Source organism: Cataglyphis hispanica, chromosome 2, assembly GCF_021464435.1.
Source record: "Cataglyphis hispanica isolate Lineage 1 chromosome 2, ULB_Chis1_1.0, whole genome shotgun sequence".
NCBI classification, from domain to species: Eukaryota; Metazoa; Arthropoda; class Insecta; order Hymenoptera; family Formicidae; genus Cataglyphis; species Cataglyphis hispanica.
In genome coordinates this window covers 10,988,694-11,002,405 of record NC_065955.1, presented here as the reverse complement: position 1 = coordinate 11,002,405, position 13,712 = coordinate 10,988,694, and the positions used below count along the sequence as shown (strand labels likewise).

General features: G+C 30.7%; 2 protein-coding genes across 4 annotated transcripts; both read left to right on the top strand.

Annotated features, from left to right (window-relative positions):
• Window positions 1-443: 443 nt before the first annotated feature.
• Window positions 444-4,157, top strand: LOC126858724 (spliceosome-associated protein CWC27 homolog). The gene is made up of 7 exons (XM_050609210.1): window positions 444-537; window positions 791-1,000; window positions 1,134-1,334; window positions 1,430-1,569; window positions 1,643-1,897; window positions 1,969-2,136; window positions 2,243-4,157. Exons 1-7 carry the CDS (start codon window positions 496-498, stop codon window positions 2,748-2,750), a joined length of 1,524 nt encoding a protein of 507 aa, XP_050465167.1. The 5' UTR covers window positions 444-495; the 3' UTR covers window positions 2,751-4,157.
• Window positions 3,699-11,542, top strand: LOC126858720 (uncharacterized). Of its 3 annotated transcripts, none has more exons than XM_050609199.1 (8): window positions 3,699-3,840; window positions 6,392-6,609; window positions 6,867-7,048; window positions 7,245-7,392; window positions 7,497-7,864; window positions 8,056-8,497; window positions 9,063-9,292; window positions 9,650-11,542. In XM_050609199.1, exons 1-8 carry the CDS (start codon window positions 3,807-3,809, stop codon window positions 9,975-9,977), a joined length of 1,950 nt encoding a protein of 649 aa, XP_050465156.1. In that variant the 5' UTR covers window positions 3,699-3,806; the 3' UTR covers window positions 9,978-11,542. The 3 variants fall into 3 exon arrangements, with proteins under 3 accessions (XP_050465156.1, XP_050465158.1, XP_050465157.1); XM_050609201.1 differs by having other exon boundaries at window positions 9,741-9,979; XM_050609200.1 differs by lacking the exon at window positions 3,699-3,840 and adding an exon at window positions 4,328-5,922.
• Window positions 11,543-13,712: the final 2,170 nt, after the last annotated feature.

The window sequence follows — 13,712 nt, the reverse complement described above, 5'->3', positions numbered from 1 at the left end:
GTGACACTAAATTTCTTGGATACCGGGAACGTTTTATCAATATAGTGAATTCGATTTTCAGTTAGACACGTGTAAAACAAAGTTCCAGATTCGACTTTTTTATGGAAATTAAAGTTTAGATTCTTAAAATAAAAAGGAATTGAAATTATTTAATTATTGTCAGACGCAGATGCATATGCTAGTGTATATATATTTTCATTATGCAAAAAAAAATAATAGCAACACTATGATTACATATAAATATATATGATACTATCATCAAAATAATAATATTAATAATTACTAACTATTCTAATAATTATTAATAATAACAATAATAATAATAATTGTAATTATTATAGAAAAGTGTCTTAACACATATAACTGTCCTAAACAGCTGATTGGAACCTCTGCCATCTGTTGAAAGACGCCGAAGCGTTTTCATATCTCTCTCTCTTTTTCATCTGTGATCAGTTCATTGATGTACCCTGATGAGGAATAAAAGAGGTTATAAACATGAGCAATATTTATATACAAGAACCCCCCACGACGGGCAAAGTAAGCATAAATTATTTTATATTTAAACAAAAATTGCACAAGTTTCTTTTTTAATAAGTTATAAGTTTTTTCATAAAATTTCTAATAAAGAAATCATTTATAATATATGAGAATATAGTATAACTCCTCTCTCTCTAGAATTTTTAAAATATTATTACTGTATTAAAGATATGCAGTGAATAAAATGATTTTATTACTTTTTCATTTTCAATTTACTTTCTTATACTGCGTATCTTTTTCTATTTTTCAATAGGTATTGATGAAGACAACAGTTGGCGATATAGACTTAGAATTATGGACAAAGGAGGCTCCTAAGGCCTGTAGAAATTTTATACAACTTTGCATGGAGGGTTATTATAACAATACAATATTTCACAGAGTCATAAAAGGCTTTATAGCACAAGGTGGAGATCCAACAGGAACAGGAGAAGGCGGTGAGAGTATATATGGACATCCTTTTAAGGTGCTAATTATTGATAATTTCAAATGGCTATGCTTACTGTTTTTGTGTAAAAATTAAAAAATATTTTTGTCTTAAAATTGATAAAATTTTATAAAAATTTGATTCTATATCTTTTTATATTGTATATTTGTAGGATGAGTTTCACACAAGATTACGTTTCTGTCGGAGAGGTTTAGTTGCTATGGCTAATGCTGGTAAAGATGATAATGGTTCCCAATTTTTCTTTACCTTGGGCTCAACACCCGAATTACAAAATAAGCACACTATCTTTGGCAAAGTTACTGGCGAAACCATTTACAATATGCTCAAATTGGAAGATGCACTTGTAGACGAAGTAAATGTTTAGCATTTGTATATAAAAAGATATTAACCTATAATTTTTTATATTCAAATAATGCATGAACTCTTTTATATAATATTTAATTTCAGAATGATAGGCCTCAGTATCCACAAAAGATTTTAAAAACGGAAGTGCTAAGTAATCCATTTTCAGATATTATTCCAAGAGTAGTACCTGAGAGCAAACAAGACAACAAGGAAAGCAAAAAAGATAAAAAAACTGGTGTTAAGTAAGATAAATATAAAATTGCTTGAAATGATAAATATGTATCGTTTTTCTATAAACATTATCAAATATGTTAGGAATTTCAAGTTATTGTCATTTGGTGAAGAGGCTGAAGAAGATGAAGAGGAATCATCAATTTTGAATAGACAATATAGCGGCAAAGGAAAATCAGCACATGATTGCTTATCCGATCCAAAGTTAAGCTCGCAACCTGTAGTTGAACCAGCTGGACCACCAAATAAAAAGATCAAAGAGGATCGGAGCAGCGATTGGGAAAGTGATGATGAAACACGCGATCCAGAAGAATTGGCTGCTCTTGCAAAGGAAAAGGAGTGAGTTATATATAGAAAATCATTACATAAGTTCTAAAATATTTTTTATAATATTAAACGTTAAATAACAGAGCGATAAAAGAAAGAATAAAAAATAAACTGAAGGATTCTAAGACGACTTCCCAGTTAAAGCCGAAAATTGAGAATGATGAGGTGAAAACTGAAGAATTAAATGAAGATACAGAAATCGAAGAATATTATTTGGGAAAAGATCGAGACGAAGAACGAAAGAAAAAGGCGTATGTAACATTTCTTTATACACATTTCGAATTTATCTAAAATAGAGAAAGTTTATATATCTTTAGAATACAAAAAAATTATATCTTATACTATTTGAAATTGTAGCGAAGCAATAAGAAAAGAAATACGCGATCTAAAGCGAAGCGTGAAAAATGAGAAGAAAGCAAAGGAGGCAGATCAAAAACTTCAATCTGAAAAGAAGGAAAGTAAATCTGAAATAATGAAAGAATATATAGAAACTCAGGAAAAATATAAAGAAGCAAAGACAAAATTGCCTAAGAAGGGCAAAACGCGTGAGGATTTCACGATAGAACTGTTAAACAAATTTAAAACTAAACTTCAAAACGCCAAGGATAACATTTCAGATTCTGATAAGAAAATATCGAACAATATCGATGAAGATGATGATCCGCATGACGAATCTTGGATGGCACACGCTTTGCATTGCGAAGAAAAGGCACCAGTGCTTGCCAAAGATGCCAGCACGAAAAATGACGATTGGTTCGAGATTTATGATCCTCGAAATCCTTTGAATAAACGACGAAGAGGAGAGAAATCATCTAAATCTAAAGACGACAGCAAAGGCAATAGTAGTCATTCTCGTCATAAATAATTATCTGTAATTTTTATAATATCATAATTGATTACTTGTGTATTTAAATAATTAGTATTTATAAAAAATAGATGTACATAAAATCTATGTATAAATTTTATTTCTGCAAAATATATTTTTTATTGATAACATTTCTATTGATCTTGAATTTATTAGGAACGCGGCAAGATAATTTTTTCAATGTCAATATGAATAATTTAGCTGCAATTAAATAATCTTATCGTCTAAGTGCACTTAGACTACTTTTTGCGTATACGACCTCTTTTATGATGAGATTGTCGTTACTTATTCAAGTTACTATTCAATATAATTACATAATTCAATGTGTCTATTGAATGTATTGGAGAGGAAAAGAGAAGCGGAAATCAATGTGTGTAATTTAGACTCCGAAATATATTTGACAAAACAGTTGTTACTTCGCAAATACGCGTAATTATGAGCAATATAAACATGATATAAGAGCATTACATGCAGCAAGTTCTGTGTAGATAGGTCGCCGATCAAGAGTCTTCTTTAATTCACTCGTATAAAAGCGATAAGGCGTTGATACAAAACATCGTATGTTCGTTCGCAGATTCAGTCGATCTGTCGACAGAGACCAGTGCGATACGCATCACACGTTTTATTTAATTTGCATCGAATGGAAGATAACAGCGCGTCGTTTTTTTAATGATAAACGAGTCTCGTAAAATGATGCGCTTCTAATAATATTTCCTTCTTATCCCGGAGTGTAAATTAATGTGCGAACGAAAAAACAATATCATCAAAACTTCAAAATTGAAATTTATGCTGCGTACATCAATCTAGTGTTAAGTTTTTGGCGTAATATATGAAAAGTGAACAAAGTGATAATTAAAATTGCCGATTGATATTATGTAACATAATTGACTACGAAGAGTAAATATTTATAGTGGGCATAGTGTGTGCGACTTTAAAGAAGTTTTACCTATTTGCAATTAAAGTGTGCGTGCCTAACTTTAAGAGAAGGAAGGTTCTGCAATCTTCTGTATCTCGAATCTTAAGAGAGCGCGTCTATGCCGTAATCTTCTGAGGAAGATGTCCACGACGCCTTTGAAAATAGATATACTTGGTAGGAATCTTTTCTTGGTAGAATCTTAATGATTTATCGTTACTTCGCGTCGAGATGTTTTAATAATGTTCCCGTTATCAGCTTGGCTGAATGATAATGTTAACTATAGAAACTAATGTGAAGAGTAAATCAACAATTGTCACTGCGCATATAAAACTGCAACGCGGCGCGTCATTGTTTGCTTTCCGATGTATTTCAAACAATGATAATATTTTTACATGCATTTTACAGAAATTGCTTTATAACGATATTCTTTTTCTAGAGCTTCTTATGGAAGCCATGATTCATTTGTTTATAATCTAATCAATCAACAGATTTCCATTAAAAAATATAAATAAAAAAAAATAAAAGAAATATTCTTTATAATTTGCGAGAGAGTGTATTTTTCGTAGCATTTCTTCAATGATATAAATATGAACTTTTACAATAAACGTTTAATGTGATTGCCGCATTGTGTACCAATAAGAGAAAATACTGTCTTCAAAAAGAGAGGCGATACATTCACTACACACGCGCATTCTTCTTTTATGTACATGATTTATTAATCGTAATGATACTGAGTGTATGCCGTCTTTGCGAGACAGATTGGTTTTATTTTTAAGTTCCTGACTTTTCTCTTTTTCTCTCATGGGTGATCACTGAAATTTCAGCGGCATGTGTACATACATTTCTCTCTCTTTCTTTCTCTCTACATGTGGAATGAATCTATTTTCATAAACAAAATGCGATATAGGAACAAAATGACTGTTCTTTTTTCCTTATATGAGTATTTTGAGAATAAAAATAAGTAATGGAATAAAATGGAGATACTAGCTAAGCGAGTATATTTCTAAAGAAATTTTCGTATAATTTTTTTAATCGTTTATAACAATAAGTTTACTATAACAGTAAACTTAAAAAGAGAAAAAGATTATCTATTTTATTAAAATTAATTTTGTTTATGATATACATATAAAATTCTCTTTCATAATAAATGACTTATTGGCTATTAATGAATCAGTATGAATAGTGTGCATCTCAATCAATTGAATTAAATGATCTACTTACCAAAAAATGCAGTTCTCAATGATGATGAATATTTTTCATCGTAAATTGTATTGATTTTTCATGATGCTTTGTTTGCACAAGCGTCATCGAAGTAAAGAAATCCTATTCAATATCACGCGTTTCATAGCTGAAAAGAAAAGAAAAAATTTATCAATAATGCGTGATAATTTATCTCAGAGATCATTCCATATAGATTGGATCACATACATACGCACGCATACAAATGTACATGCCTGTCTATACGTGCGTGTAGTCTTATGCAAAGGTGAAATTGATGACCTTGATCTCCAAATCTAGCGAGAATGTCTCGACATTCTCTCACGAGTTTATGAAATCATCTGCGCGTAATCTGCATTCTTTTCATATCTTTCTTCATTGCAGTGATTCTAAAATTTTTTAAGAATTTAACAAATATTATGGAATGCGATAAATAATTTGCGCAATGCACGTGAAATTTATGTAACTGTGCTTTGGGAAGGTTAAATAAAACGCTTATAATCGACAAGTGTTATTCGTCTCTCCAAATATAGAGAAATATAGAGAAATAAATTATTACATCGTTATTTTCGTCAAACAAGGAAAACGTCTAAAATCTAGTATAAATCCATAAATTTTTAAAATATATTTGAAGTGCACAATTCAAGAATATTTATTTTAATGTGATTTTTTAAGATAAGTAGGAAAAAATGAATTTGTGTCATATGTTATCCAACGTAATTATTGAAGCGCAGACAAGCTTTATTACACATGTTGTTTTACTATCATATGATTAAATCTTCAAACTTGAAAATCTACGTGTCAATGTAATAAACAATGCTATCAAATAAAGCACTTTACTGTGGCGTTTTAACAGAATTGCAGAGAATTCAAGGAATTTTCCACTGTTTTTTTGTCTACGCACGCATAAACATACGCACACATGTAAGCGGAGGCGTATCTTTTACGGTTTGTCGTTGGAGATAATAAATGATAAAGAACTATATCTCCTATACATGTGCTATATTCCGCATCAAGGGAATCGATACACTTAATTGAGTATGTCTATTTGTGATTATTAGTTTATTGATCGCTGATAAGTATCGATTTAATTTAACATAATTTTATTTAACATAAAGAAAACTACAAGTATATGTTATAAATATTCTCATATGTTTGACATTATATTCGCAAAACTGTTTGTAAGACAAAAAAAAAATAATTTTTATAATATTATTATAATTGCTTATATCAAATTTTTAATTTATTGAATAGTTTGAAAAAAAACTAAACTAAAACAGATGACAAATCAGTATTAATTAAATCTGATATATAAATGAAGCTAATGCTAAATGAAGCATTAAAGAAAGAAAGAAAATCAATTATTTTTGTCTCTAATTTATATTAAAAGAATTCTTAATAAACAAAACCATTCATCGTAGAAAAAAATGAAATTCAAATAATGAATCTTGTTTAGATTCAGGGGATTAAAATATTCATACTTTTGGTGTTGACGACTTTTTTGCAGAAGACGGTATCCGTCCACGAGATTGGCAACCGCGAAGATCAAATTATAAAGTGCCTTTGAGAGTGATGCGATTATGTGTGCTGGGGATGTTTCTACCGTCTGTCCTTATTGCTGGACCACTCTATTTAAGATATCGCGTGTATTCCGAGCAACTATACGCTTTAACGATATCAGATCAAAGACTAATCGACGCCAAAGTATCCACTATTTGGTGTCAAGTAAGGCATTTTGCTATAATATTCATTAATATTTTATCTCCGATAATTTCTGCTTATACTCCTGAAAATCTTATGTCAATTTATTTCCTTCAGGAAATAGATATGTAATAGTTATTGTAACAAATTAAAATATAATGAATTTAAAATATTTAATGGCCAAATAATTATAATTATATTGCATGCAATTTTGTTAAAAATTGCATTCACGCAAAAACTAACAAAAAATAGTATATAATGGTACAGCAACCTGTTTATAGAGTCAAGTGGTCAAAGTTAATGCCACATTTAATGCCTATTTGATGAGCAACGAACCAGTAGTGGAAAAGGAAACAGTACCGGTTTCGATGACGAGACATCTCGTCATGGAAGATGACATGAAGGAGTACTGGGGATTTTATCTTCTGCGTGGTAGCAGCGTCACTGTTTCAACTTGTGTAAGGTAGAATTGTAAAAATGAGGGCTCGCGCGTTATTGCGCAAATTTTAATAGTAAAAGGGGAAGAAAATTTTGCGATCTTTTTTATATAAAAGATATCTTCCTTTTAAATAAAATTTTTGTTTAAAATAATATTTAAATAATATTATTTTTTAAGTACTTGCGTTATTAATTTATTATAATTGTTCCATTATTTGCAGATGGCCAGGTGCTTCTTTAACGATAATCCGTGGATTCAAGAATCTGCACGAATGTGCCTTCATCGGGGATGACAGCAGCGAGGAATTCGAGGAGCTCCTTGAGGTCGCCAAGGAACAGGGGCTTCTTGATTCGAAGGGCACTACGGAGGTATGTTTTTCGTTCTGTCAAGAATCTTTCCTTTAATTTCAATTATCTGTGAAACGCACTTTCTATATGCGCTATTTTTCAATCGTTCCACCTTCGATCGTCAGACTGCACGTCTTAGTAACATACCTGAAAAAATGGGACGAGTCAGTCAAGATGTACAGTTTCATCATAAAGGTAACACTTTGCGCTTGAACATTTCCAAATCATCCGAGGATCAGCTGGGCAGTCACGAGCTGGACGCTCAGGCGATGCGGAATATACTTACTCAACTTTTGGCCAAGACTATTGACACGAAGAAGAAGCAGAAAGAGAATCCGCATCATCATTATGAGGCTGTCTTTAGGGAGGACACCAATATCGATAAGCCACCGATCATAAATCGTCCTAGGAATTCTTCCAGAGATCAGCTTCTACGAAAACAGACGATAAGCAAATCTCGCAATAATAAAGAAATATCGGAAAATAGTACAAAGTGCGTTATTTTTCTCAATAACTCAATATTTCAATTTTGATCCATTTTTTTATTAAAAAAAATTGAAAGACATTACTTTAACAATAATTAAGTTTGTAAATTTAAAAAAAATATATGTTTCTAGTCACAATACAAAATTCTTTTGCAACTCTCTTTATAATTACGAATTATGTATTCAAACGTTTTATTAGATCTACACAATTATCTTCAAATATGACGTTTACCTCTGTAAAAGAATCTGAAATCAAACGGAATTCCACATCTTTCTTCGATCCTCGTCCTACGATATCCAATACACAAAGGAAGACCGAAACGACAGAAGAAATTATGAAAAAGCAAGAAGAAGCGACACCCAAACAAACGAACTCTGCGGAAGTGTTTCAAGACGTTCTGCGAAAGATCAATTCTTTAGGCAACCGTGGCAGACAAATGTTGCGTAAATTGATAGACGAAATTGACGCACGGAACAATTCCGAAGGTGCTGTGTTGAAACGACTGGTAAATGAAACGATGAATGACAAGAAATTGTCGAACGAAGCTAAGCGGAGAAGGAGAAGAGACTTGGTTCTTTCTTCACCAATGTATCAAATATTAACGGAGGAGGATGAAGATGGCGATGTAGCGCTAGAAGAGGTATTGGTATTATTATTTTTCTATTTTTTTTTAATGAAATAGGAATAACATTTCTTGTGCTCGTTAGTGTAATAAATTAATCTTTATAATTACTATAGAATCTGTAATATATATTTATATTCTCTTAAAAATAATTTAACTAAGAAAAAGAAAATTTGTCGGTTGGAAATATATCGCGAAAATAATACGCAATTTATTTAACACACATGCAAAATAACATTATTTTCTTCATTGATAACATATTATTCTTCTTAAAATGTGATGAGTTTTAATTTGTTACTTATTGAAATGAATGGAAAAATAAATTCCAGACTATATACTTGTACAATTAGAGATGAATAAATTGTAATTATATGATCTAGATCTTTCTGTATATTTCTGTATATTTAGGAGATTTCTTTTTTCAGCACATATACAACCGTATAATAGATATGAGTAAAGCAATATTTGTTTGCAAAGTGTGAATATAATTGTCGTTCACATTTTTCATTTAGGGTTTAGCTTTCTACCCTGCATATTTTAATTAAAGATACGTAAAATAAATTTGTTGGCGTACTTTCATCAGGACACGTTGAACCCAGACGGTATTGCGGAGGTCCGTGGCGTCGTGAATGAAACAACCTTGAACGACAGAAGTAATTCCGAATTTTGGAGCTCGTTTAGCAGTTCGGAGGAGCGGTTGTTGGAATGTAAGGGTCTCATCATGAATTTACCTCTGACACCGCATCGTTATTGTACACCTAAACATGAAAGTCATCATTCTACGGCTTCCTTTGCTAATACTGTAACATACAGGTAGGTGAATAAAAATTACTGCTTACAATTAATCTTTTTTTGTAAAGATTTTGTAAAGAAAATTTTGATTGTTATATATTTTCTTTTATTTTATTGTCTTTATAATTATCTGTTTTAAACACGTAGTTTATATTTCATAATAAATACATTTTTCAAAATCTAGAGAGATATATGTAATTGTTTTATATTAAATTTTCAATTTCTAAAAGAAAGAGAGAGAGAGAGAGAGAGAGAGAGAGAGAGAGAGAGAGAGACAGAGAGAGAGAGAGAGAGAGAGAGAGAGAGAGACAGACATTTTTACAACAATATTGCCACAATAATAATATTCTACTATATTTGTATATAATTTGTTTGTAGAATACCTTTAAACGGATATTATTTTTTTGTATTTAATTCGGAGAATGAAGTCCAATCTAATTATGTGAGAATAAAATTTGATCTTTTGAAGACGATGTACAATACTTCAAATCCCGTGTACGCATGCAAAAATAGCACGGAAGAGTGCTCGTTACCGTTTAAGATCTTCAGCAAAGAAAGAACGGTATTAGAGTTGCCATTGAGCGACAATGATTCGCAATGGAATGAGGAGTATGTTGGTGTGTCTACATGTGAGCCACGAACAACAGTTTACACCATTTGTATTATTATGGTACCTTTCCTAATCCTTGGTTTTGCTTTTTATTAGAAAATTACATTGGCAACAGTATTTTTCTATATTTATCTTTATATCGATATGATTGACGATGTCAATTAACAATATCATATCAGATCCAGATCTAAAAAAGAAAGGATTATTATAACAACAGTTCGATACTATTACACATTATTAAATCAGTAATCAGAAAATACAATACTTTTATTTGTTGTATAATTAAAGTAATTTAAAGAAAAGTAAGTCTCAAAAAGAGAAGGGGTGGATATTTGAAATTTAAATATCATTTTAATTTTAAAATTTTTGGAAAGTTTAATTTTTTATTTTTTAAATATCAAAAAAAAAAATCAGTACCTTTAATATCGAAATATATATATATATGTTCTATTGATAAATCTGTCCTTATAAAAATGTATATTTAATATATGCTTAATAATTTTATTCATTTATATTAAGTAAATATTCAAAATTTAATTTTGAATGAATAGCGTATCATAATTTAGCTTCTTCATTAATTTTCTATTTGAATCTATTGCAAAATTAACATAACTGAAAACCTAGATTTATAACAATTATAAAGCTTTTTGGATGAGAAAAATGTGTTGTGATCTCTTTTATGCAATAATTATATGCAAATTTTGTTTAATTTTTACTATATAATATTGACATACATAGAGCATTTACTATATATAGTATTACTATACATTTAATATTTACTATATATATTATTATATAATATTTATATATAGTATTTAGATTATAATTTTTAAAGATGTAAGTTTTTTTTTATAGTTTTTGCCACTCTAATATTTGAATCTACATCAATCAAATTTATTTGATATGAATAAGAATATATATTCAACGATTTGGAGTTATTTAAGTATTTTCTGCAGCAAATTAAGTTTTTATTTTTTCATATAACGGAATAATTAAGTTCTCAATATTTAATTTTGTTAACGAAAAAATTCGATGAAATAATATGACTTAATTCGCATTTTACGAATATTCGCACATCCTTAATTGTAGCATTTTACGTAATCATAGAATTATTGAAGTCTGTAGCAAATGTTATGATATGTATAAAATAATTTCTAAACTTGCTAAAAAAACTATGTAGTCGAAAAGATATTCATTGATTTTGCGACTTAATTGATTTAATAATCGACGAAGCTGCATCTTAATATGGATCGCAGTCGATCGCAATATTGAGATTTATGAGATTATGTACTTTATATAATTACCAAATGTATATTTAAGAGTTATATCTTTAAGCCATTTTAAAGCCATTCCGAAAGATTGATGTATATGATATAAGACTGGTGCCAAGATTATATTTCGTACAATCTGACTATTTTGACGTATTGTAAATACTCTAGATTATTTGTGATTCGTATTCGCACGCGCTTCGAGCAATACAAGATACGTGATATGTTGAGTGAGATATCGTATCCGATACGCGATGTATAATACCTTCGAGACCTTGAAATTTATCATTAAAGTTAATGGACGATACAATTAATTGTCGAAATGTAATACTGGACAATATAATTGATTGTTGAATTGTACATGCGCAAATAAAACTATTCATTGAACGATTATATTCAAGTGTTCAATTTACTAGCAAACATTAGCAATTCATTAGGTATATATGTCATTATTATTTATTCAATTTATGTTACTTATTTACGTGATTGATATTGGAGGATCTTATATTTTTTGAGAGAGAAAGAGAGAGAGAGAAAAAGCAGATGCAATATATTGTATCAAATATTGTTACAATCTATCCATTTTATATATTTTACATTAGTATCGTAAAATAATTTTTTATTCTATTTTGATTTGATTCTAATCTAGAGAGATAATTGGCGGTAAGATTATGTAATTCGTACAACACGCAATACAATTAATGTTCGTTTTAAATGTCTTGTACGCGCTCGTTTTTATGATCGATACGTCAACGGGCGCGAATGCCATACGTGGAAAACAAACACTAATAACGGGATTTAGCGTAGGGCGGCTGGTTGACGGCGATAACGAAAATTGATTTTACCCTCCGCGTCCCTTTTCGCGGCACGGGGATGCTCTATTCGAGCGCGTTGATGTTCATGGGACGCTGCGCAAAACCAGTGACACGCCTCTCTCTCTCCCATCGGCATACTCCGACGAGAGACCCCTCTGTACTCGCACGTGCCCGGTAGAACATTGGTTTAATTCATTCAAGAAGTGATTTAAATCCGTTAGTAAAAATCAATTGCGTCCCATCAAATAGAATCTAAAAAATAGAAGATAAAAATGCCTGTAATTATAAAAGCATAATACATATTTAAAGAAATATTATTTAAAAAAATTGTTTTCCAAAAATCTCGTAATTATCGTCATCGTTTCATTATTCATATTTATAATAATTAATCTAATATTTAGCTATTGCTAAAGGAAACAATGTTCCAAGATGGCTATCTAACACGGTGACACTCATACACAAGTGAAAGTGCCTCTGAGATTTCGAGTAGGACATTATTGAAACGAGGAAACGGAGGCTGCGCGAGTGTTCGCCGCTGATAAGGGATGCCCCGCCCTACAGCCCTCTCGCGACAGTCACCCTCCCGCGTCATCCTCACGGTCGTGGAATCGCAAGGGTCAAGTTGTTGGAGGACCTAGTAACGGCGTGAGGTATTAATCTTGGGGATTAAGCGGACAAATCGACGGAAGATTAATTTTTAAGATGCCGTAAAATAGAAAGGATTATCTTGACGCTTAATTAACAGTTACGCTACATCGTTTTGTAATTAATCTTTGCGTTCCTTATTCTTTCACGAATTCCTTATGTTGGTATCTTGCTGCTCCGGGCATACTAAATAAAAACGCGTTAGATTTGCGAAATATTCATAATTATTGCAGCTTTCGATTCACGATGCATTAAATTTAACATCTATATATAAGATTTATTATAAACATCTATATATAAGATTATAATAAATTTATTAAAAATATAAATCATTCGATTTCATGTTGTATATCTGCATCGAAATTAATGATTCTTCGGATTTTTATCTAAAAATGCAATGAACCAAAGACCGCGATAAGAGTCACGTGAGTCAATCCCGCGTGGTAATATTAATACCTTATCCTTATTCATTGACACGCGCAAATTGGGTCGCGAGTTGCCAAGCCTGTGGGAAACCGCTACAAAATATCCCCTATTAAATTTGATGGGGCACCCGGGGTGCCTTTTTATCGATTCTCGTAATGGAATTGGCTATTTTTCAAGTTTTTAAAATATCTGAAATAATATCACCTATAAAATAATAATAATATTTCATAATATACGTATATTACATAAAGATAAAACAATATTACAATTAAATTAATTCTAGTAAAATATATAATAAAAAAATGTATTAATAAAAAAAAATTTTAGAAAAAAATTCTCCAATAAAATGGGGAGGAATATTATTGCGTTTGCACATATTCAACTATAAATAATAGCTACAATAAGAAATGGGTTAAACAATTTCTAAAAAAATATATACAATTAATTATTTTACAATTAATTATTTCTCTTAAATAGAAAAAAATTAGTATTTGAAAGAAATGATAGATGATGCATTCGTGAAAAACTTTTCCCAAACAATCAACTTTCGATTAGCCAGATCTCCGTGATTCGAGGAGCATAAAAAACGTGAGCCCTGCTTAGTATACATTAAGGGTGAGAGAGCGACTACCCCCTGTCGTCAAGTGGCCACCGGCTTGTTTTATTGTGACACCTCG

What these genes read in the sequence shown, in the direction of transcription:
- LOC126858724 (XM_050609210.1), top strand. Translation starts at nt 496, where the DNA reads ATGAGCAATATTTATATACAAGAACCCCCCACGACGGGCAAA. An exon ending in TATATGGACATCCTTTTAAG is followed by an intron (nt 1,001 to 1,133) that starts GTGCTAATTATT and finishes GTATATTTGTAG; the next exon opens with GATGAGTTTCACACAAGATT. An exon ending in GATAAAAAAACTGGTGTTAA is followed by an intron (nt 1,570 to 1,642) that starts GTAAGATAAATA and finishes CAAATATGTTAG; the next exon opens with GAATTTCAAGTTATTGTCAT.
- LOC126858720 (XM_050609199.1), top strand. Translation starts at nt 3,807, where the DNA reads ATGTCCACGACGCCTTTGAAAATAGATATACTTG. An exon ending in TATCCACTATTTGGTGTCAA is followed by an intron (nt 6,610 to 6,866) that starts GTAAGGCATTTT and finishes ACCTGTTTATAG; the next exon opens with AGTCAAGTGGTCAAAGTTAA. An exon ending in ACTGTTTCAACTTGTGTAAG is followed by an intron (nt 7,049 to 7,244) that starts GTAGAATTGTAA and finishes CATTATTTGCAG; the next exon opens with ATGGCCAGGTGCTTCTTTAA.